At 39.8% G+C, this 25,664-nt stretch overlaps 2 protein-coding genes across 7 annotated transcripts in view; one reads left to right on the forward strand and one right to left on the reverse strand.

Moving 5' to 3' along the window:
- Nucleotides 1–10,579, reverse strand: part of INTS9 (integrator complex subunit 9) — a 123,454-nt gene extending 112,875 nt beyond the window's left edge. For all 4 annotated transcript variants that reach the window (XM_025393804.1, XM_025393801.1, XM_025393800.1 and 1 more), the window contains exon 1: nucleotides 10,278–10,579. Coding sequence is in view for 3 of the 4 variants with exons in the window: in XM_025393801.1 (XP_025249586.1) it covers nucleotides 10,278–10,286 (9 nt within the window). In the remaining variant the exon portion in view is untranslated. The remainder of the gene's footprint in view (nucleotides 1–10,277) is intronic.
- Nucleotides 10,511–25,664, forward strand: part of HMBOX1 (homeobox containing 1) — a 166,996-nt gene continuing 151,842 nt past the window's right edge. Inside the window, exons 1-2 of one of the 3 annotated variants that reach the window (XM_025393807.1) lie at nucleotides 11,113–11,425; nucleotides 12,166–12,196. The gene's annotated coding sequence lies outside the window, so the exon portion shown is untranslated. Of the gene's footprint in view, nucleotides 11,084–11,112; nucleotides 11,426–12,165; nucleotides 12,197–25,664 lie in introns of those variants that run through there. The other 2 variants (XM_025393806.1, XM_025393805.1) reach the window with 2 other exon arrangements.

The following is a 25,664-nucleotide window of genomic DNA, read 5'->3' on the forward strand; positions in this document are numbered from 1 at the left end:
TTCCCCCCCCGCCGGGGCAAAAAGGGGGGACCCCTTTAAAAAAAAAAAAAAAAAAAAAAAAAAATGTGCACAGGCAGGTCGTGGTGGCTCACGCCTGTAATCCCAGCATTTTGGGAGGCCTAGGCGGGTGGATCACCTGAGATCAGGAGTTCCAGACCAGCCTGGCCAACATGGTGAAACCCCGTCTCTACTAAGAATACAAAAATTAGCCGGGTGTGGTAGCAGGCACTGCCAGCTACTCGGGAGGCTGACGCAGGAGAATCACTTGAACCCAGGAGGTTACAGTGAGCCAAGACTGTGCCACTGCACTCCGGCCTGGGGACAAGAGCAAGACTTCATCTCAAAAAAAAAAAAAAAAAGAAGAAAAGTGCACATATTACCTAACTAAAAATATACCAAAAAAAAAAAAATACTCAGCATAACTAATCATTAGGGACATACAAATTAAAATCACTAGATATCACTTCACACCCATTACAATGGCTACTATTTGAAAAAACCAGAACACCAATCATTAAAAAAAAAAAAATAGAAAATGACAAGATGGGAAGAATGTGGGGAGAAATCAAAACCCCTGTGGACTGCTGGTGGGAATATAAAACAGTGAAGGTGCAGCCACTATGGAAAACAATGTTAGTTCTTCCAAAAGTTAAACACAGATTTACCATGTGATTTGATCCAGGGATTCCACTTCTGGGTATATACCCCAAAAATCAAAGGCAAGGACTTAAACAGATATTTGTACACCCATTACTACCAATAGTCAAAGAGCAGATGCAACCTAAGTGTCCATCAAGGGATAAATGGATAAAGAAAATAATACCACATTGTTTGTGGCATACACAAACGATGAAATATTAGCCTTTAAAAAAAAAAAAAGGGCATTCTGATACATGCTACAAAAATGTATGAATCATTATGTTAAATGAAACAAGCCAGACACAAAAGGACAATACTGCATGATTCCACTTATATGAGGTACCTAGAGTAGTTGAATTCATACAGATGGTAAGTGGAATGGGGTTTGTCAGGGGCTGGAGGGTGTGGTGGCGTGTGCCTATAGTCCCAGCTACTCGGGAGGCTGAGGTGGGGGGATGGCTTGAGCTCAGAAGGTGGAGGTTGCAGTGAGCTGAGAGAGCACTACTGCACTCCGGCTTGGATGACACAGCCAGACTCTGTCTCAAAAAAAATAAATAAGAAAAAAAAAAAGTGAAAGTACTTAATGCCACGGAATTGTTCAGTTAAGAATGGTTAAACGATAAATTTGACCCAGTTGTGTGTATTTTGCCACAATTTAAAAAGAAGTAATGCACAAATAGAAAATCTGAAAACACCTATGGAAGTTAAGAAATTGAATTAGTTGATTAAAAACCATCCCCGAAGAAGAGCCCACCCTACATGGCTTCACTAACAGATTCTATCAAACATTTAAAGGCTGGGCATGGTGGCTTATGCCTGTAATCTCAGCACTTTGGGAGGCCCCAAGGAGGCCAGGTAACTTGAGGTCAGGAGTTCGAGACCAGCCTGACCAACATGGAAAAACCCCGTCTCTATTAAAAATAAAAAAATTAGCCAGGTGTGGTGGCAGGTGCCTGTAGTACCAGCTATCCCGGAGGCTGAGGCAGGAGAATCGCCTGAGCCCGGGAGGTGGAGGTTGCAGTGAGGCAAGATTGCCCACTGCACTCCGGCCTGGGTGACAGAGTGAGACTTCGTCTCAAAAAAAAAAAAAAAAAAAAATTAAAGAGGAAATAATACTAATTCTTCATACACTCTTGCAGAACATAGAGGGATAGAGGAGGAGGAAACATTTTCCAACGCATTCTGTGAGAACAATATTACCTGATACCAAAGCCAAACAAAGATATCACGAGAGAACTACAGACCAATATCCTTCATGAATACATACACAAAAATACTTAACAAAATGTGAGCAAACCAAATCCAGCAACATATACAAAAGATCATGATCAAGCGGAATTTATTCCAGGAATGCAAGTCTGGCTTAACATTCAAGATTCAATTAAAGTAATATATTAATATAAAGGCAAAAACCACATGATCGCCTTGATAGATGAAGGAAAAGCATCTGACAAAATCTAAGACCCATTTATGATAAAAACACTCAATAAGCTGGATAGAAGGGAATATCCTCAGCCTGACATAGGGCATCTATGAAAAACCTACAGTTCACATCATATTTAGGAGTGAACAACTGAATATTTTCTTCCTAAGATGAGGAAAAAATCAATGATGCCTGCTTGCATTACCTCTATTCAACATTGTACTGGAGGGTCTAGCTAGTACAACCTTATAAGAAAAAGAAGTGAAAACCTGGATAAATTAGAAATGAAAACTTATGTCTACACAGTCATAACAGCCAAAAAGCAGAAATAATTCAAATGTCCATCATCTAGTGCAGGAATAAACAAAATGCAGAGTACCCATAGAGGAAAGTATTATTCAGCAACAAAAAAGAAACAATTGATATATGCTACCACATCAATGAACTTCAGAAACATTAGACCAAATGAAAGAAGATGTCTTAGCCACAAAACACCCCATATCAAATGAGTTAATTTACATAAAATGATGAGAAAGGGCAAATCTACTGAGACAGAAATTAAATAGATTCGTGGTTGCTGAGGCCTGGAGGTAGTAATGGAGATCTTTTTGGAGTGATGGAAATGCGCTAAATCTGGATTATGGTGAATAAGGCACAACTCTGAAATTTACTAAAAGTCAATGAATTTTGTTTTATATGCATGAATTTTACACATTACATATTACACCTCAAAAAAGCTGTTTAAACCATGTAAAAAAAGGTACCTATAATAATATCATTTACATATTAAAACTACTGCTTTTTACCCATATTTCCACCTGCTGGAAAAAAAATAGAGGAACAAAGACTTATAAAGCTAGAACATCTCATTATGCTTGCCTTCATATTAATGGCATAGAAAAATGTAGAAATATTGTATTTAGAAAAAGAGACTAATTAAGCCATAAATCTGAGAAATGGATTATACAAGACATTTTATTATTCACCTCCCCCACCTCTTCATAAACATGAGTGATGAGAAATAAACTAATCTAAGGCCAAAAAAGGTGTTAGTTTTACAATACCTATTAAAGAATAGCTTTCTTGAACATCATTTGTCTGATTACCTATCTTCGAGAGAGCTAAAGTTCATTCAAATGTGCTTTCAATAAATTTAAACATTTTAAATCTTCGAGGCATTTCCTTCAAATTGATGGTAAATCAGGAGCCATTTAAACCCATTGTTTTTCTCGCAGTAAAGTTCCCACCACACAGTTACTAGTCATCATCACTGAGCAACTTGTGACTTTCAAGCCAGCACCTTTCTCTTACAGGGTCTTCTCTATTTCCCTTCCTGTGCTTGCTGTTCCTACTTTTGCCTTTTCCTATGATCTCTGCAAATTTCTGGCATGTACCCCTTTCTTAGTCCTGCCTGATGTGTCAACTGCAGGCTTCCTCTCACTGGCCTTCCCTTTTGTGGGGAGGATAGGGGATTTCCTCTGCTATCTACCCACACTTCCCCAGCTGCCTCTCCAATCTGTCTGATCCCATAGTACCATCATCTTAATTCCTACATCTATGCACTGGCATTTTCAAAGCAACACCATAGATCTTTTACAAGCTTCCTTTTGAAGATTCTTATGGCACCATATTTTTATCTGAAGAAATGTGTCCCCCTTTCTGGTACATCTTCCCACGTCTGCAATCACTACTCTAGGGACATTTTACTAAACATGGATGAAGTCTATAGTAGACTGAGAGCATGTGAGGATAGATCAAAGAAGAAAGTTACATTTGGAACACAAATAGTAAAAGTAAAGAAACAGCATCATTGGCAAGGGTGGGGAAAATGCATTCTCATATACTACCTGTACAATGGAAAACTAGTGAGCAATTTGGCCTCATCTGTTAAAATATTCAGAAAGCATATTACTGGATACAATTAAATATAGTTTTCACCATTACAAGTAACAAAAATATTTCAGCCAGTGCCCAAGGGTATCTCTAATCAGGACATTCAATGTAATACTGTTTGAATTGGATAGTAAACCCACGAGGCTTCACATTCCATATAGGCTGGGGATAAATCTGTTTTGTTCACTGCAATATGCTTAGTATTTTGAGCAATGCCTGGTACAGAGGAGGTGTTCAGGTTTGTTGAGTAAATAAATGAATGATGCAGATCTGAGGGTTGGTTTATGCCTGGACCTCTGCTGGTGTTCAGCAAACCAGGAGTGTATTTTCCATGTGGAATGACTTGGTGGCCATGCTGCAACCTGGGCCCTTGTGAACTATTAACTAAATATTGCTGAGCATCAGAGCAAATGCCAGAGGGATCTGAGTACTCAGAGCAAACCAGTCACAAAACAAATGTGCTGTTGTGGTTATAGCAACAGTAATGCTGTAATACTTGTATTAGAATAGTCTTCTGGCTTTGCTGATTGACCATAGCTAAGCCAGAATTTTTTTTTTTTTTTCCAATTCAACTATTATTACCAAAAGTCTGTCATCAGTGTATTTTTTTTTTTTTTTGAGACAGGGGCTTGCTCTGTCACTCACGCTAGAGTGCAGTGGTGCAATCAGCTCATTGTAACCTCAAATCCCCAGGCTCAAGCAAACCTCTCACCTTAGCCTACTGAGTAACTGGGACTATGGGCATGATACACCAGGCCTAGCTAATTCTTAATTTTTTTTGTAGAGACAGGGTCTCACTATGCTGCCCAGGCTGGTCTGGAACTCCTGGGCTCAAGTGATCCTCCTCCTCAGCTTCCTGAAGTGCTGGGATTACAGGTGTGAGCCACTGTGCTTGGCCCGGTATATTTTTTTGTCTTGTTAAGTATAAAAGATTTAATCTTCAGAACAACAATTTTGGACTCAGAAATGCCTAAGAGTAAAATACCCATCTTTATCACAGAGCATTACTGAGCAAGGTATGTAACTTAGCCTTATGTCACACGTAGCTTTTCAGAGTTTGAGGAAATCATGAAGGAAAAAACCTATTGAGGTTATGATAAAATATGACCTTTGAAAAGTCTGAAATGACATTACATCCTAAAGACACAGGAGGGCACTCTTATCAACCAGCAAAGAAAAACAGAAAAGACAGTGAAGTCAAGCTGACATTTTAACAAATTGTACTGCAATAGTTGAATCAGGCACTGGTAAAACGTTGAGGGCTTGTAATTTATAGCCCAAGATTTCCTGTTTTTCATGTACAACCTAGCAAGCCAACAGGATTCTCCAACCATGTAAATTGGAGGAAGAATCCAACACTCGCAGATCCAAGGTGAGGATTAACCACGCCCCTTTCTAATGATTTCTTAAACTGACCTTGGGGCAGGATTTGCCCCTTTCAAGCAATCTTCTACATAATCTACAATTGCACTCAGTATTTTACTTGTCTTCCACTGGGAGCAGTCCATGAATTCATTTCTTTGCTCCATCTGTTTTCCCAGGAGAAATGGCAAGTTAAAAGTTTAAGCCAGTAGAAATGAAACAGCATTTTGAACAAAGGAGCATAGACCACTGAAGAATGTATTTCGTGGCTTTCTCAAGTTTTAAAATTTGTAAACACAACTACAGAATATAATTTTCTCCATCAAATTTAGTTAGTATAACAAGCATTTAAATGACCTTCCTTTAAGACTTTTAACAAGCCGGCTTCTGCAGAGCTCCATGGATTCTGAGGCACTCAGGCCCCTCCCAAAGGATTATCATTAATCTTAAAGTCACATTCAAATTTGTGTCTCAGCAAAGTTATAAATAATTCCATGTCACAGGGGTCAAATGTAATGGTTAAAATGGAAAGCGTTAAAACTGTGAATGCCAAGGATATGCTGTGGTTGCATAATAAATCTTTGTTGACTGAATAAGCCAGAAGAGTCTCTCCATCTCAGGTAGTATCTGTAGGAAGTACAACACACAGGCTGCATTCTTGAACTGCTTCGGACTATTTTATTCGCTTGAATCTTCATCTATTTAAATGACTGGGTTGCTGGACATGATGTTTCAAACTTAATTTCTGTCGATGTGCTCAGAATTTTTTGTTCCATGGTCTTTCGGTAAGGGCCTTTGTGAATTCCAGTTTCTATCCTTAGCTGAACTGGCCATCAGGGTACCCAATTAGGCTCAATCTATATGAATAACAGAACATGTTCTAAAATGCGCTAATTTAAAAGATACATTTCTAATTTTCCTCTGCTTTTTAAAATGATTCTGGTTAACTGAAAATGCCAACGAGTTTTCTTCAGTTAAATAAAGCTGCCTGAATATTGCATATTATAAATATGGAAGGCCAGTGAAATCCTCTGAGTTGGTATCTAAGAAGGAGATACCCAAGTATTACGTTAAAATGGCATCCATTGTTTTCATGTGGGTGTGTGAAAAGTCACCAAGAGGGTGATGTGCAAAGTTGGAGAATTATAAATGGTATTGCAGGAACTAAATTTGGAATATAAAAAAGACTAACTTCCAAATCAAATTGGTATGCTCTGATATGGGGGCCTTTAGCTCATCAAGAAAGTTTCCAAACTTAAAAAACAAATTTTTTTTAACCAATAACCTTAAAAATTTTTTTTGTTTTTGTTTTTTGTTTTTGAGATAGGGTCTCATTTTGTCACCCAGGCAGGAATGCAGTGGTGCCATCACGGCTCACTACAGCCTCGAACTCCTAGGCGCAAGTGATCCTCCTGCCTCAGCTCCCCAGGTAGCTGGGACTACAGGCACATGTCACCACGCTCAGCTAATTTTTGTATCTTTTGTAAAGATAGGTTTTGCCATGTTGCTCAGGCTGGTCTAGAACTCCTGATCTCAAGCCATCTGCCTGCCTCCGCTTCCCAAAGTGCTAGGATTACAGTCATGAACCATTGCACCTGGCCTGAAGATCTTAATTGAACCACACTTGCATTTAAAGCTAATTTTTAAAAATAGCCTTGAATACATTTTGGGTATGCACTCTACCTTCCTTTTTTAAAGAGATAACCTAGGCATGATGCAGGGTGCTAGAGTTCCTACCCTCACTAAATAACAGGGAAACCTGGGTTTAGATCTTGACTCTATCATTTGTAATCCGTGCTAACTTTAAGCCACTTACTTCACCTCCCTGAAGCTCACATTGTTCTGTCTGTAAAATGGGAATACTGTCATCTGAATCAAAGGATTAAATGGGAGACTATACAGCAAATACTTAGCACATTGCCTGGCATACAATAATTGCTTTATAAAAGGTAGCGATTATTCCTTTTTCACTTCAATTGTTACTGCTTATTGTAATCTCTTTAATTTCATTCTTTAATCTTTTCTCAAGGGTATTCATTGATAATATGATAAACCTTGATAAACCTTCAGAAATTATTTACTAATTATTTACACAGAGTCTACATGGGAGAGGACAGACACAGTCCAATAATTAATAGTGCTACATATAGGAAGTATGCCATCAAACATATGACAGGGGTATTTAATTCAAGGAGGCCCTGACGAAGTGTTATTTAGACAGAGATCTGAAATATATGAAGAAATTAGCCAGGCAAAAAAGAGTGAGGCCGGCAATGGAACACATTCAACCAAGTTAAGTGTAGGAAGTTATCCTAAGGGCAAAGGAAGATACTGAGAGGGTTTCATGGAACTCTGCAATTAAAACAACTTCTGGATGCAGAGGAAAGAATGAATTTGAGAGGGTTAAGACTGAATACAGGGAGACCAGATAAGGGGTCTTGTTGAATTCCAAGCAAAAAGAGCCCACTACAAAGACAGTATTCTAGTTGGACTGGAGAGAAACAGAATCTATTTAAGAAAGTTTCATTTAGGAAGTAGAATCAATAAGAGGTGGTCATAGATTGTATGTGGGAAGGGTACTCTGGAAAGTCAATCTCAAAAATGAGAAAATGCTAAACAAAATTATGTATTTTTGTTTCATAATTATAAACTTAAAACACAGCCTATCACATATTCCTGAAGCAGTACACAAAATTAAAACTTTTAGGCCATGGGAGGACTTATTACCACCATTTGGGAGGCATGACGCATCAATCTAACTTACTGAGCAACAATGCTTTTGGTATGTTGATGGAAATTCTCAATTATATGTATCTATCAACTACCAAATAAGTTTTAGTATGTAATACATAGTTGCAAAGTAAAGAGAGAGTATGAGTATCAGTAGAAGACTTCCTTTTCCTCTGAGGCATCTTTGGTTCTTAATGGAAAAAATAATTTTCCACTTTTTTACTTTTTCCTATTCCCTGGTTTCCTATTTCTAAATAAATTAAGCAGAAGGATTTTATGAGCAAACTAAAGTATACGTAAAGTAAACTCTGGCTTTTTGATACCCTCACTAATGAGTTGTTATGGGAAAAACTATTTCACACTTCCCTGCGTTCTTAAACTGAACACACCAAGTATAATTTGTTCTTTATTGAGAACACAGTGTCTGTGCTTTAGCCAATAAGTTACCAAGGTCTTCTGCTCCTATAAGCTGACTTCTTTCATGGAAGGTCCTGGCTTACTTATCCTTCTTATCAGTTCAAGAGTCAGTCACCTTTCGACAAAGCTGTCCCTGACCTCCCCAATCTTCTCTCAATTCCCAAAACCCTGAACACGCCTCTATTTTACCATAAACACAGTGAATTGTAATTTCGGACCAGGCACGGTGGCTCATGCCTGTAATCCCAGCACTTTGGGAGGCCGAGGTGGGCAGATACCTTGAACCTAGGAGTTTGAGACCAGCCTGGGCAACATGGTGAAATCCCATCTCTACAAAAAAATTAGCAGGGTGTGGTGGTGCGTGCCTGTATTGCCAGCTACATGTGGAGACCGAGACGAGAGGAATCGCTTAAGCCCAAAAGGTGGAGGTTGCAGTGAGCTGAGATCGCGCCACTGCACTCCAGTCTGGGCCCCACAGAGCCAGACCCTGTCTTTAAATAAATAAATAAATAATAACTTTGGTTTACTTTTAATCTTCTTCTTAGGTTGCACGCTTCTGTAGGGCAACTGCTATGACTTTTAATTCTGCATTCTTAAATGTATAGCACATTGACCCGGGGTAAATTGCTATTCTCAAGGTTTAGTGACCCGCATCCTTCCTCTTATATAAACATCTTTACATGGAGACAATTTCAGAATTGAATCCACTTTTAACACTTTGACTACGCAGAAAACAGCTGGCTTTGCAGAGTATATGCCTGTAGCACAATGATTATCAAGATGAGGGTAGGTGGGTTGTGTGGTTTGGAAAAGCATATTCAGATAATTATATAAATGGTAAAATAAACTTTTTTTTTTTGAGACAGAGTTTCGCTCTGTCGCCAGGCTGGCGTGCAGTGGCGCGATGTCGGCTTACTGCAACCTCCGCCTCCCGGGTTCAAGCGATTCTCCTGCCTCAAGTAAAGCTTGACAGTAAATTGGCTGCACGAATATGGATTTTAAAAGGTTGACAAAGAGAGTTTCACACCTGCCTTTCTACACTATGTTATTACTAATTGAATCGAGTTGGAATAAACTAGTCAGACCTGTATGCACAATGAGTCAAATGGCTCAAATCAAAGGTTTGAGAAGTCTCCATGAGCCAGGTGCTTGAGTTGTGTGATGTTAAGACTTCAGGTATACCGGCACACTTCATCCAGACTTGGCTCATGCAGTCCCTACAGTCTTAGAATGGAATACCATATAACACTTCTCTCCCCATCTAAATCCCAGTTAGGGTTTAAGACTCAACTTCTCCACACTCTGACCTCGTCCTGAATTCCAAGGGCAGTGAGGAGTCTATACAACAGGATATTTAATAAGTGATTACGTTCTGCCGAATGTTTTTTTACTGTCTGCTTAAATCTAGCCAAAGTCTCAACAACAGTAGGGAGACAGGCTACTCAAGCGCCAGTCGAATGGAAAGGGGTTGTTAACAGCCTATTATAACCCTAACGTGGGAGCCAGGACGTCCAAACCTGGTTAACAGAGCCCACAGAGTTCATAGGGGAAGGACTGTGACAGAGTCAACGTCTTGTCTGAACAAAAAGACCCACCAACGAGTGAAAGAAGACCTCCTGGGAGGGATGGGGGGCGGGAGAGGGAATTCAAGCCTTCTTAACAACAAAAAGCAGCTTTCTTTAGCCCACTCCACTTTCCAGCTACTTAATTGCTACCCCTCCTGTGTGACGATTCCCTGCCCAAAGTAGGAAAAAAAAAGGTCCAAAAGGATATAGCATCAACTTTGCCCTCTGACCTAGGAGCGAACACTCACCAGTTTCATAATGGACTTTTGGTGGTTCAATAGCAGTCACTGAACTCCTCAAACGCAGGAAGCGTCTTCCGGTGCAATCTCCGCCACCTGCCAGCCCAGAGCATCGCGGGACTTGCAGTCTTTCATTCTCACGTCCCTTCCAGGGGAATCATAGGAAATGTAGTCTCCCCTCCAGGCACCATGGGAACTGTGGTCGCCTTTCCTTTTCCTCCCTTTCCTCTGCGGACGCCTCCTTCCGTCAGCTCAAATTCATCCCCGCCGCCAATGCATCCTCCCTCTCCACCCCAGCATGATATCATGTCCCCATTACGCGCCTGGAGCCCATGGTGTTCTGGGATGTGTAGTCCCGACGGCTCCGGGTCCCCTTTCCCCTCCTCCCAAAGGGAAGGCGGATGGGCACGGGGCTTGCCGGGAGTTGTAGTTCTCTTGGGCCTCTAGGCGCCGGGCTCCGCGCTTTTACTCGGGGGAGGCAGGAACTACAACTCCCAGGGACGCCGGGCGGCAGCAGGTGGGAGCGGGGCTGTTGATATCAATATGGCGGTTGTCAGCCAGACAAAGACAGTCAGTCTGATGTGATTGAGACAAGGGAGTTTTTTCAGGGGGAGACTGGGAGATAGGGGCCTCCCCTCCCCCTTCTCCTCTTCCTGCGCCGGCCTCAACCCCTCCCCAGTCCCCTCCCGACGGGCGCCCCACGCGGAAGACACCCCTCCCCCTCCCGCTTTCCCTCCTCCCTACCTCAGCCCTTCGTACTGGGACGTTGGGGAGGGGGCTCTGCCGGGCGGAGAGAACTCAGCGAGGATTCTGAGGTGAGTCGAGCGGTTTTGAAGCCGGACAACCTCAAGTCTCTTTTCTCACTTCTTTCTCTTCATTTAAAACAATTTTTTTTGGAGGGGTTTTGGGGAGGAAGTGAGCGGACGCTGGGGATGGGTCTCGTTAGCGGCCGGATTGAGAGGAGGGAGGAAGCAGGGGGCTTCCGAGTGGGTGATCCAGACGCGGGCTGTGGGGTGGGGCAGTTCTTGGGGGCCGGTCCTGGAAAGGCGTCGACTACCCCCCAACTCTTCTGGTTTCCTCTACTAGGAGCGGAAGGTTTGAATCCTGGAGGTGGGGTCTCTGGTGTGGAGTTCGAGAAACTGTGAGGTGATTTGCAGGTGTGTTGGTTTGTTTGGGGTGTGGAAGTGTGTTTAAACTGTGTGACGTGTACTTGTGTGCTCTGCTTGTTTTGGAGCGGTGTCTGTAGATGAGAAGTTAGACAGCGCGAGTCCTCGCTCGCTCTGGGCCTGGGCTGAGGGGCGGGCGTGAGGTCCTGGTGCTGGGCATTTGGGCTGGCGACGTGGTGCGGGGCAGCCGGGCTCAGCAACTCGCTCGTGTCCCGTCGCCCGCTCACACTCCCCACTCGCCTCCGCCCCCTCCCCTGGACGAATCTCCACCCCAAACTCCAGCCACGAGAACTGTAGAGATGGTGTGATGTGGAGATGGGTTTTTTGCATCCTCAAGTCGGTAGATAGGTGGGAAAGGAAAAGTGTTTCTTAATATTTTATTCCGGAACCGTGTTTTGGTTACACTATTGGGGCTACTTTGAAAGGCGTCCTCCACCCACCTTCACCCCGAAACAGTAGGTAGAGGTATCTTGTCTTCGTGTGAATTAGATGAATAATTGCTGAAGATTCGGGGGGGCCTGGGGTGGGGGTCGGGAGTGCTGGATTGTGTACGCGTCTGTGTATGTCTACTAAAGAGACGGAATGTCTGCTGTGTATCTTGAGATAGGGCGACTTATTTTCGTAGTAGGAAGAACTGTTGGAAATTATTTGCGGGAGAGGGGGTGCGCGGAAAGGCGCTGCTTGTATTTTTCTTCTACTCCACCCTGTTCTGTCTTGCATTTGCCTGAAAGCTGGTGGAATGGAACAGTGAAGAAGCATTGGGTGAGTAAAGGGAAGAATGCAGTTGGCATTAAAGATAACACTGTGTAAAGTTGAATGGTATAAAGTGATTACTGCTTTTATTTACACTGAAGCTTAAAAAAAATCACCCATGTATCATATAGGGTAGAGTGATGTGACTAGCTCATTTCTCTGGGATCCTGCAGGTATAGAAACCTCTGGCTTCCCTCTTCCTTCCTTCCCTCTTCCTTCCTTCCTATCCTCCCTCCTTCCTTCCTTAAGTCCTTCCTTTCTTTCTTGGCTTAGTACGACATTTCTCGTTCTGATGGACATAATACCGCCTGTGTCTTTTTATTTATTTTGTGCTAATATGGTTGTGCTTTTTGTGGTTTTACCATAAAATGCATAATTAAATGCATTTATTATTTTGCATTTATGCTGCAGGTAATTATCACATCAGGATTGCAGTGCTTTGCATTAAACTTATTTTAAAATTGTACAATTAAGTTGCTTGATCTAGTTGAATTATGTTTCTAAGTCAAAGTTGGGAAATTTGAATTCTAAATTTTTTTCAAATTTCAATTAGAGTTAAAAAGAAAAGGATTGCAACATATTTCTCACAGTTTTTAATATTTAATAACACACTAGAAGAATTTAAGATCACATATTTTGTACTTATTAAGTTCTTCAATAATTCTTATGTGACAATTTTTTTAGTGTAACGGATTTTTAAAATAAAGAAATTGGCATAATTTCTATTTCAACTGTTGAGAGTTGAATATATTCCCCAAACTTATCAATTCTTGAATCTGCCACCTGTCATCAGTAAGGGACCTTTAGATTCTATGATAACTGAAAACCACATTGATAGTGTATAATTTTATGGTATGTCCTCTAACCATTTATTTGAAATTTTTGCTATTGATCATTCACACAAATAAGGGGGACTGAAAGAATGAGGTAGCATGTATACTTCAATTGACCTGAATAGAAAAAAACTGTGGTTTCTAAGTCTTCAGATGTAGAATATACAATATGTTGATTCCAAACTAAGCCATTAGTTTGTGATAGACCAGGATTTTCAGAATCATTTGTTTTAAGCTTGTGTCTTAACTTGAAACACTACTTTGCAAAAGCTGGAGAAAAATCCTCCATAACTACTTAACGGAGTGTTTTGTTTTATTTTTCTGAAGCATATTATTATAGTCATGGAGGTTTTTAAAAATGTTTAATAGTTATTTTAGAAGTAAAAAACCTACATGTTTGTTAATATTTTGAATTGGAAAAGCATGAGTATTTTCTCTTCCATCCACCCTTACCTCAAAATTTCTTTTTGTTTTGTCCATGAAAGTACAAAGTTATTTACTGGGAAAAGCGTTCATTAAACTTTTTCTGACTACTAGTGGGATCAAAATCATCACGTGTAAACCAAATATATTCCTAGCATTCATTGGGGGTGATTCCGTTGCATTTTAAGTACTGGGCATTAAAATGATGTAAAGCCTTTACTGCAGGTTAAAGCATAAAACGTTCTCAGCATGTGGGAGTCATATGGTTTACGAATAAAGTAGAAAACCAGGGCATTGGTGCTTGTCCAGCTTAAAATTTCATCGCGTAACTGTGAAAGACACTTTTATTTTAATGTGATTGCTTCTAAAGATGTTGCTTGTATTATGGGAAGTTGAAAATCTAAGCTACTTTTAACTAATCTGTTGCTAGTTTAGTGTACTGCATTTAGTGAACACTATTTATGATCACAAATATGCATCAAGGAAAGGAGCCTTTAGCTGGAAGTTGAATGCCTTTAGTGAGGCTTCGTTTTCACTGCTGTACGAACAGATTTCAGTCTTCTAGCCCAAATCCTCAGTTAAAACATTGCTAATAGAAACTTAATAGCTCAGTGTTGGTAAGTTACAAAATATGTGGCAACAAATCTGTCATTGTTACATCATTTAAAAAATAGAAGCAACCAGCTTATGGCAATTTTTGTGGCAAGTGTTGATTGAAATTCTATTGTTTGTTTCATAGATATTGAATACATTGGGAATATTTAGGCTTAATATGTGCATTTTGAGTCTCCTGTACACTGTATTCAGTACATCCCACATTTAGTGTTTCAGGCAGCTACCATGTAATTTGCTTCTGTTCTTTTCATTGTAGCTCTTCTCTTATTTTTGTATACAGCTCTTTAAACCTGAATTATTTCTCTTGGGAATTAGGTATTTATGTAGAATGTTGTCATAAGTGAAAGTTGACGTACTACTCAACTTTTTAAATACATGAACATTTATAGATAAACCGAATAGTGCTCATTGAAAATGTGTTGGTTTCGTTTGTTTTGTGAACCTGCATTATTTAGTTCTTTGGCTTCTGGAATTAATTTTGTAGCTCACTTTGCTATTCTTTGGCTAGATTTTTCTGTTAACGGTTGGCTTTTACTTCTCACTTTAGTAGAACTGTAATTTATTAAAATACTGTTGTGAGTGAAAAGCATGGCTTGTCTAGAGTGTTATATATGTACACCCACACATGCACTCACACATAAAATACCTTTATGTTTGTTTATTTATGAAATTGGTATATATCTATCAGACATGCCTCCCATAAGAAAGAATCTGAGCCACAAATAGCAGGAGACCTTGAACTTTGAGTGAAGCTAGAAACCAAAGAGTAACCAGCACATGTTGTCCACATTATAGAAGCTAAGGAGATTTTCAGTGTCATTCCAAGCCATTATTTTCACAGATTTTGTTAAAATATAGTTCTCTCAAAATGGAAGCTATCGATATTGAAAGTTTTCTCAAAATACTACTAAGTAACACGTAGCATGGATTCCTAGGTGCAGCTATTCCGCCACATTGCCCTTACTGAATTTAGGGCCCATGATAGGTACAGAGTAAAGATTTTTCCATGGGATTATTTGATGTAAAACTTTTAGTTGCAGTGTATTCAAATATAATCCAGTGCTTTAGATAATTTGTTTTCCTTGACCTTAGATGAAACAAGTTGGAAATTTACTATAACATTGTTTTGGACACTTTCCAAGAGCATTTAGCTCCTGGAAGGGCCCTGGCTTTAGCATGGTTTTTACCCTCATAGTGATAATAAGGTTGAAGTTACATTAAGTTTTTCCAGTGGCTATTATAATCTTAATGCAATATTTGACAGCTTCTTAGGCTATAGTGTTTTTTTTTTAAGATTTACAAAAAAAAAAGGTAACAATAGTCTGATTTTAGCTTTGAAGTGATCAATTATTTTAACTTTTTCGCCCTTAAAATGGGTGGCACTAGACTCCTTCCTGTTAAGTGGTAAAATGATTCTAATTCAGTCAAAGGGCACTAGGTTTTTCTTAGAGTGTGGATTGTGATAAAAAATGTTTACTAAATTCCACATGCTGAATATACTCTCTGGCTGCTTCTTTGTTTATCTTATGTCCAGAGATGGTCCACATGTGGTGTATTGAAAATATTAGTAGCCTCATTACTGTATACATATTAAATAGTGTGGAGTTGCCAAGTGGCAGTAACTTTAATTTGTATCTAGTCACAATTTTTATAGCAAGAAAGTGAAATGCTGTGGTTACTGCTGAAACAGGGATGACTTAAGACTGAACTGATTTAAGATTTTGATAATTTAGGCTGGGCATGGTGGCTCACACCTGTCATCCCAGCACTTTGGGAGGCCAAGGCGGGCGGATCACCTGAGGTCAGGAATTCGAGACCAGCCTGGCAAACATGGCAAAACCTTGTCTCTACTGAAAAGACAAAAATTAGCTGGGTGTGGTGGTGCATGCCTGTAATCCCAGCTACTCAGGAGGCTGAGGCAGGAAAATCGCTTGAACCTGGGAGGTGGAGGTTGTAGTGAGCTGAGATTGCGCCACTGCACTCCAGCCTGGGCGACAGAGCGAGACTCAGTCTCAAAAAAAAAAAAAAAAAAAAAGATTTTGATAATGTAATAGTATTGTTAAAACATGAAAGTCTTGGCTTGGGTATAGTCACTCAAGCCTTGAAATTGGATTAAGTTCTCTCTCTTCATCCAGTCGTGAAGTCAAGTTGGTTTCATGTTTTGTATACATTTCTTTCTATTAATGTTCTCTTATTTCACGCCTTCATCATTTCTGGTTTATTGCATCAGTATCTTAACTAATCTTGTTTTAAGTTTTTTTCATTAGTCATGCTAAACTCCTACTTGGAGTATCTTGCCAAAATAAAACGTGAATTTGATTGTCAGCCATACTTTGCCTGTGATCCTTTAGTGGCTCCTCAGACTTTCACAGAAATCAAAAATTTAGAGTCATAGCACCTGTGTCCAAATCCTGACTTTGCCAGTTACTAGCTATGTGACCTTGGGCAAATCATTTAAAATATCTGTACCTCAGCTTCCCCATCAATAGACTGGGGATAAAAATAGTAGCTACTTCATAGGATTATTGTGAGCCCTTGAAGTGCTGGCAAGTCCTTAGGATGCTTTTGGCATATTATAGTTTACAGGAAGCTGCAAAAATAGTAGAGAGGGCACTGTACGTTTTACCCAGTTTCCCCTATTGGTTACATCCTACATAACTTTAATACAATATTAAAACCAGGAAATTGACGTCCGTACAATGTGTGTGTATAGTTCTATGCCATTTTATCACAGGTGTGTAGATTGCATAACAACCACCAAAATCAAGGTACAGAACTGTTACTGCAAAGGTTGAATGATTCTCCTCTTCTTCATAAGTTCTGTTGTTTTGTCAATATAGCTAAGGAGAAAGACACCAATTATTGGATCAGTAATTTCGTTCTTTTGCCTTATGTAATACAGTCATATAGTACATAATGATGTTTCAGTCAAAAACGGACTGAATATATGACAGTGGTCCCATAAGATTATATCATATTTTAATTGTACTTTTTCCAAGGTTTAGAAACACAGATACTTTCCAGTGTGTTACAGTTGCCTACAGTGTTTAATACAGTAAATGCTGTACAGGTTTGCAGCCTAGGAGCAATAGGCTCCACCACTTAGGCTTGTGTAAGTACCCTCTATGGTGTTCACACAACAATGAAATTGCCTAATGGTGCATTTCTCAGAATGTATCTCTGTCGTTAAGTATTGCATTGGCACATCCTGAAAGTTTTTATGAAAAATTCCAATTAAACTTTCTTTTAAAAGTTTATTTTTTAGATGAACTGACATTGCAAGCATACCAATTTTTTTTGTTATAAGAATCTAAATATTGGCTAGTTTGTTTTTGTTTTGTTTTGTTTTGTTTTTTTGAGATGGAGTTTCGCTCTTTGTTGCCTAGGCTGGAGTGAAATGGTGTGATCTCAGCTCACCGCAATCTCTGCCACCTAGGTTCAAGCGATTCTTCTGCCTCAGCCTTCCTGAGTAGCTGGGATCCTGCACCACCATGCCCAGTATTGTATTTTTAGTAGAGACGGGGTTTCTCCATGTTGCTCAGGCTGGTCTCGAACTTCTGTCTCAGGTGATCCGCCCGCCTAGGCCTCCCAAAGTGCTGGGATTACAGGTGTGAGCCACTGCGCCAGGTTGGCTAGTTTTTTTTTTTTTTTTTTAAATGAGGAATTATAATATTAGGACCCATTAAAATTTTCTGGTAAAAGTTAACGATAACTTTGAAATTGTCCACAAATGTGTAAGATTTAAATGAGGCTGGGTTTGGTGGCTCAGGCCTGTAATCCCAGCACTTTGGGAGGCCGAGTTGGGCGGATCATGAGGTCAGGAGTTGAGACCAGTCTGACCAACATGGTGAAACCCTGTCTCTACTAAAAATACAAAAATATAGCTGGGTGTGGTGGTGTGCACCTGTACTCCCAGCTACTCAGGAGGCTGAGGCAGGAGAATCACTTGAACCCGGGAGGTGGAGGTTGCAGTGAGCCCAGTTCGTGCCACTGCACTCCAGCCTGGGCGACAGAGCAAGACTCTGTCTCAAAAAAAAAAAAAAAAAAAAAAGAAAAAGATTTAAATTTTAATGAATTCAAGGCTTACATGATATGTTTCTTGCTAGAGACGATATGTTAGAATCTGTGTTAGATAACCAAAATTATAGCTATTTTGACATTAGTTTGGTTTTGACAGTGTTAATGCAAACTTGTCAGATTGATTGTCAGCATATGTCATAGTTTTATTTTGTACTTATTGCAAGGGAACTAGATTTAAAGAAAGTTAATTCAAAGATATTTTCAGAAAAAAGATCTTTACAGAATAAAAAGGGAGGTTATAGTTACTATTTTTGTTAGGTACAAGTTAAAGGATAGTTACACGGTTGGTTATACTTTACTGCCCCTTAATCAGCCATATGATTATAAAGCCTGTCTTAAAAAGATGAGGCTGTTAATCCAATATACTATCGATTATTATAGACAACAACAGAAGTCTGCTTTGAACAGGCTAACAAAATATTTTCAAATGTATTCACAAAGGTAGATCACCTGATTTTTGTCTTCTCTGGGTTTGAGACAGTTTTCCATATGTCAATACTGTGATAATTTCTATTGAAAAAAAGACCAATTAAAGTTTCATTTGTTTCATTAGTAGGAATACATCAATATAAATATTGATGGCACTTCCTGATAAATAAGATTCATATTTATAAAGCTTTTTGGCTACCTGTGATTTCAGTTTTTTCCTGGTAGAATTATTTTTTCCTCCTTGGATTTATGTTTCTAGCTTTTTATTTGTCTTGGTGTACCTTCTAAAAAATAATGCTTTAATTAGGGATCATTTGGCTTCAAGGACAGGCTGTTGTAGGGATTCAGCTGTTTTGGGTTGAAGAAGAGTGACTAGACCTTGTGTGAATGGGAGAACTGTTAGGAATCTGAGAAGCTAGTCTCTCAAGCTCTCTGGTGTTAAATGGTTTCTTGTCTCAGCATCTCCTTCCATGTCTGCTTCATCTCCCTTTCTCATGTCTTCCTTCCAGTTCTGTTTGTCTTGCCCTGGTTTTTCATAGTCTCTGCTTCTCCAAAGTTCTGACTGGAAAGTGGATTTGATTGCCATGGTATTGACTTGAACTGTTCTTTCAACTAAAGTTTACCTGTTGGTGGTGACAGTATGTTTCTTTTAGTTCAGTTGGGAAGAGAGAAATTGGAATGCATTGCATGACCACCGTGACTTAAATGCCTGTCCTTATCCCATGACCTTGGTGGGTAGGGTGGAAAGCACCTTTTGTATGAGGCTTAAGCTTTTAGATGCTTTATATGAGGAGGGTTTTCTTGTTGGGGTTGAACAAGGCACTCAGTTAAACATGTCAAGTCTAGCAGTGCATGATGAGGTACTTTGTGGGATGCAAAGGTAAGTTGGATTTAATCCTTTTCTGCAAGGATCAAACAGTTTGCTGGAAATAGCAAAAAGACTCCTATAATTTAATATTGGCTTTTTATTCTAGTCACTTCAGGCAAACTAGAAAGATGACAAAGTAGGACTGTAAGAACTAGGTAGGATTAAGGAAGGAGAATGAGAGGTAGCCCTGGATACATGAATGTACTCTCTCTACAATTTGGATCACTGACCTACTAAGCATGAAAGCATCTAGAAGCCATGTATCAGGATCCTCATTGTTGCTATCAAAGACTATCCCTTATTGAATAAAGAAGCTCTTACTCATATCAAGCAGACATTCTTTTGTCCCATCGTTAAGATCTAGAGACATCTTAGGAGAACTCATTTCATCACTATTCTAGGAACTGGAACATTCTCATAGGTACCCTCTATCTATATAGTGACAGCTATTCTCTTAGCAAATGTCATTCATCCCTAACAAGACAATTTGTGCCTTCTTACTTTAGAGGCAATAAGCAGGAATTCAAATAGTTGAGTCTGTAGCAGTGAGCATCTTGTTCTCTGCAGATCTGGCAACAAGAGAATTGACATATTGGGTCAATCCAATGTCCAGTCAACAGCATATGTGATATTTAACAAAAGCTCCATGAGTTCAGGGAAAGGAACTGGACCTTTTTATTCCTATGTCAGTATTGGAGTTTATATGGACTTCAGAGCTAAAATTTCCAAAGCTAAGTCTTTATTATATTACCAAATCAGGGCCAAGATTTTTAGAAATAAGTACAAGTCAAGGGTAGGCAACTAAGGAACCTAGAAGATTGGAGTCACATTGCAGATCCACAGGAGATAAATAGATGGGGAGTCACAGAGTTCTAAGCACTTAGGCTACAACAGAAGGAAACAGTGATCTCAACTTTTGTGGTGAAGAATTGCCTGGAAAAAGTATTAATATTTTAGTTTCTGGCTGGGCGCGGTGGCTCATGCCTGTAATCCCAGTGCTTTGGGAGGCTGAGTGGGGCAGATAATGAGATCAGGAGTTCAAGACCAGCTTGGCCAACATGGTGAAACCCCATCTCTACTAAAAATACAAAAAAATTAGCTGGGCATGGTGGCGCACGCCTGTGATCCCAGCTACTCAGGAGGCTGAGGCAGGAAAATTGCTTGAACTGGGACCTGGGAGACGAGGTTGCAGTGAGCCGAAATTGCGCCACTGCACTCCAGCCTGGGCTACAGAGCAAGACTCCGTCTCAAAAAAAAAAAAGTTGTTTCCTGAGCCCTACCCCCAGATTCCTAAAATCTGAGATGGGCCTAGGAATATATATCCTTCATAAGTATATCAGGTAATTCTAATTGGTAGAGTCCTCAGAATACTTGGAAAGTGCATAGACAGCATAATACCTACTTAGAACCTATTATGTGCTTTGTTCTGTGGAAGTCTCAAATATCTGTTTATAATTGGGAGTGTTTCTTTCCTGATATGTGCCTGCCTCATATTAAACACTATGTCCATCCTCTCTGATTGCTTATGTCAGTAAATCGTGACATGGGCTATATTTTGGGTAATTATGATTATTTTTCTAGATGTCGTACTTAATAGTATTATGCCCTAAACATCTAGTTTTTATGGTTATGGCATCAGCTCATTTTCCTTTTTTTTTTTTCTTTTGAGATGGAGTCTCACTCTGTCGCCCAGGCTGGAGTGCAGTGGCGCGATCTCGGCTCACTGCAAACTCTGCCTCCCGGGTTCACGCCATTCTCCTGCCTCAGCCTCCTGAGTAGCTGGGACTACAGGCGCCCGCCACCGCGCCCGGCTAATTTTTTGTATTTTTAGTAGAGATGGGGTTTCACCGTGGTCTCGATCTCCTGACCTTGTGATCTGTGCCCGCCTCGGCCTCCCAAAGTGCTGGGATTACAGGCGTGAGCCACCGTGCCCGGCAGCTCATTTTCTTAAACTCTATATTTTTATATATGAACTCTTAAGAAGACAGTCTTTTTTTATTCCCACCTTTCGTCATTAAGTCCTCCTTTATTCTAATTTTCTGGATCTAGTAAGCAAGTTTTTTGTTTGTTTGTTTGTTTTTTAACTTATATACTTTGGAATATCAGCCATCTCTTGAACCTTTGCCCTCACGAATTAAATTTCTCACCTTTTTTTTTTTAAGGTCTGTCATTCTTTTTGGAGTCTTAATTACTCTTAGGATATTGAGCTGGTTGAAAACATGAACTTTGGAGCTGTATTGTCTAGGTGCAAATCTGATCTCCACTACTTAACCCTGTAATTTTGTGTAAACCTCTATGTGTCTCATCTGTAAACTGGGCATAGATAAATAATAGTATTTATTCATTTACTAATAGGATTCTTGTGAGTATATGAGGCATCATTTGCTAAGTGCTTAGAGTAGTGGTTGTTACACCTTATCTTATTATTAGTTGTCCTGTTCTTCTTTTTCCAAGGTAATACTTACTACCCTCCTTAATCTTTAGAATTCTCATTTGTTGTAAATAATCTCTTTCTGGCTAATTTATTTTGTCTTTGTGCATTATTTATTTTCTTCTCAGTTTTCCTTTTGTAGCTCTTAGCTGCATTAGATATAATATTTCCCCTTAAAATTCTTTCTATACAAGTCTTTCTTCCATCATTCTTTTCTCTCTTGTTAAAATTACCGCTGGTCTTGAAGTTCCTAGAATTAAAGGCTTTAAATCTCCCTTTAGTACTTTTCTTTTTGTTCTTTTTTCCCTTCTCCTCTCATCTGATTTGTCAGTGATCTGCTGATTCTTTCACGCCATAACATTGCTTAGATTATTCTCTTCCTTTATTGTCCGTAATTGCCATCCTCATTACTTCTTGTTAAGATGACTGCAGAAGTAATACTGACCTTCCTGCCACTTCCCTACTCTATTCCATGGTGCACAGCACTCTTAGAATAATTTTTATCGAACTTTTCATCAAGTCATTTAAGAGGTTACTATACCTTAGTTCAAATTGTGCCATATGCCAAATTTTAGTCCCCGTGCTTTGTAATGGGTTTGCTGACATTTCCTTTCCTCCCTTTTCCATGTCTTATTTTCTTATTCCAGAAGATATTTTCTACATTGCATTCAAATAAATTACCTTTCCTCCTGCTGTATATTTTCAGTCTTTGTTTCTTGGTATTTGCTACCCTACCCACTTAATATATTTGTATATCCTTATCTTACTAGTTAAAACCTTATACTTAAAACCCAGTTAAATCCTTCTGTCGAAGAGACATGTCCCAGTGAACCTCGACACACTTAGACCAGTCATTTACTCCACATATAAGCTGTATTGACATACTCAATCATTATTGTAACTTTTTGTATTTATTTGTAAGGTATGTGACATTTAAAATAGTTTAGTTTTCATGTTATGTATATGAATTGGATTCCTGGTTGAAGTGTAAGATCCTTGAATTTTCTACTGACTTGCCCCTGGGAGGGGGCAGGGGTGAGGGGACTGAATTTATCCTCAGAAGATAATAAACCTAAAATTTCTGGTACCCCTGCCACTGGTGCCAGCATTCTACAGCCAATAATACTTGTCAAGAACTTAGACACAGCAATCTGTCTAGTACTGAGGGTACTGGATCAGAGAAATGACATTCTTTCCCATCCCCCCTTCATTTTCACAGTTCGTTTGTTAACTTCCACTTATTTAGCCAACAATGAGTGAGATGTAGGCCTACACTTTAGGAAACTCACCGTTTGGTTTCAATAGGATCAGAAAGAGGACTCAACCATGAGGCACAGATCTCAGTACTGCACATGGGGTATGCTTGCTTCAGTCATTTCAGTCATCTGAGCTAGCTTACTCATGTGCTCACTGTTCCTTTGGGGAAAACATACTGTCTTCTTAGGCATCTCCCAGTCTCTGTGTGGTCTCTCCAGTATGGTGGCTTCAGGGTAGCCAGACTTCTCACGTAGTGCCTCGGGGCTCCAAAGGCAGGTGTCCCAAAAGAGAAAGGAAGTCAGGCTTATTGTTTTTTATGACCTATCCTTGGAAACTTGAGGATTGCTTCCACAACATTCTACTTATAAAGGCAGTCATGCAGGCCTGCCCATGTTGGAGAGCAGGGAACAGAGACTGTACTCTACCTTTTGATGGGAGGAGTGGCAACATTCTCAAAGAGCATGTATGATGGAAATGTTGTGGCAGTTTTGGAAAATGCAATCTGCCGTACCAAAAGATAAATACTGTTAATAATTTGCTTTGCTTTCAGGTTACAAGTGTATTCTCTCCTCTACAATGGTGTCATACTATCACTTATATTTCTTTCTTTAGCGATATATAATGGTGTCAGCATATAAAGACATAACTCATTTTTTTAAATGTAAACAAATGAAGTATAATTTAACCATTTACCCACCAGTGGACATTTAAGCTTTCTTTTACACACACACACACACACAGAGAAGCAAAAACAAACAAAAAGCCTAAAGGCATAATATAGTTTTAGATTTCAGTTGAATTTTGTCTTACCCCAAGTTGGTAGGATTTGTGAGGGCATCAGGGAGGGCAGTGATGATGCCACTTGTGGCCTTTGAAAGAGAATAATCCTCTTCACTCTTGATTTATCAGCCTTGGTAAGTAATTTTAGTAGGAACCTCTTGTTTGGTGTTAGATTGGCCTGTAGTAAACATTGCTGTGAATGGGACTAAGAAGGCAAGAGGTAATAAGCTTTGTCCTTGTGCCACTATTCCAACCATCTGGGAATTGTTTCTTACGTCTCCTTTTTCCCCCCTTTGCTGCTTTTTCTTTCTTTTTTCCCTGCTACAACCTCCTCAGTAATCCTGTGCTTCTGTCTTGATCTCAGCAAAAGATACGGATGAGATGGGGCTATCATCAGGTACAAAGATATCTCATTTGGCACTTGATCAGGTGAAGGATTATTTTTTGTCTTTCTTCCTGTTGTGTATGCAAAAGACATCTTAAATGACTTAACTTGAACTAGGAGTTGATCAATTGATTTTAAAAAGTTGGTTATAGTAAAAAGCATTAAAAACTGATGACTTAAACATTTTACTTTAATCAAAATATATAGACGTGCACACATTTGTTAGTTATTTGGTACAGGGACAGTGGTTCTCAACTGGTGATTTTACCCTCCAGGGACATTTCGCAACATTTGGAGACATTTTTGATTGCCACTACTGGAGTGGGAGTGCTACTGCCATATAGTGGGGAATAGCAAAGGCAGGGATGCTGCCAAACATCCTTCAGTTCACTGGCCAATATCGCCCCCTCCCAACAGAGAATTCTCCCATCTAAAATGTCAGTAGTACTGGGATTGAGAAACTGATCTAGGGCCAATGCCTTTTCTTTGTATGTGAATCTATGGATTGACTGACACTCTACATCAGCTTTTCATGCATAAACCATACCCATAATGTATCATTTATTATTTCCATTTTTTTTTTTAAATGGAAGGAGACCTTAAAGACATTTATAATCTATGAGTCAAATCTTAATATTTTATTTCTCCCAAATCTTTTTTTTTTTTTTTTTTTTTGAGATGGAGTCTTGCTCTGTCTCCAGGCTGGAGTGTAGTGGCGCGATCTTGGCTCACTGCAACCTCTGCCTCCCAGGTTCAAGCGATTCTCCTGCCTCAGCCTCTACAGGTGCGTGCCACCACGCCCAGCCGATTTTTGTATTTTTAATAGAGATGAGATTTCATCATGTTGGCCAGGATGGTCTCCATCTCTTGACCTTGTGATCCGCCGCCTAGGCCTCCCCAAGTGCTGGGATTATAGGCGTAAGCCACCTTGCCCGGCCCATTTCTCCTAAATCTTTTACAGTAGTCTCACCTATACTCAATTCAATAGCATTCGTATTTTTTTAAGGAAATCATCTTAAATTGTGCCAAACATTTAACCCTTTTTTTGTGTGTATGACTTACTTTTAATAGAAACAAGTCTTCACACACTTTTTTTTTTTTTTTTTTTTTGAGACGGGGTCTCGCTCTGTCACCCAGGATGGCATGCAGTGGCACCATCTCTGCTCACTGTGAGCTCTGCCTGCCAGCTTCATGCCATTTTCCTGCCTCAGCCTCCCAAGTAGCTGGGACTACAGGCACCCACCACCACGCCCAGCTAAATTTTTGTATATTTAGTAGAGACAGAGTTTCATTGTGTTAGCCAGGATGGTCTCGATCTCCTGACCTTGTGATCCACCCTCCTCAGCCTCCCAAAGTGCTGGGATTACAGGCGTGAA

The sequence above is a fragment of the Theropithecus gelada genome, chromosome 8 (genome assembly GCF_003255815.1).
Source record: "Theropithecus gelada isolate Dixy chromosome 8, Tgel_1.0, whole genome shotgun sequence".
Classification (NCBI taxonomy): domain Eukaryota; kingdom Metazoa; phylum Chordata; class Mammalia; order Primates; family Cercopithecidae; genus Theropithecus; species Theropithecus gelada.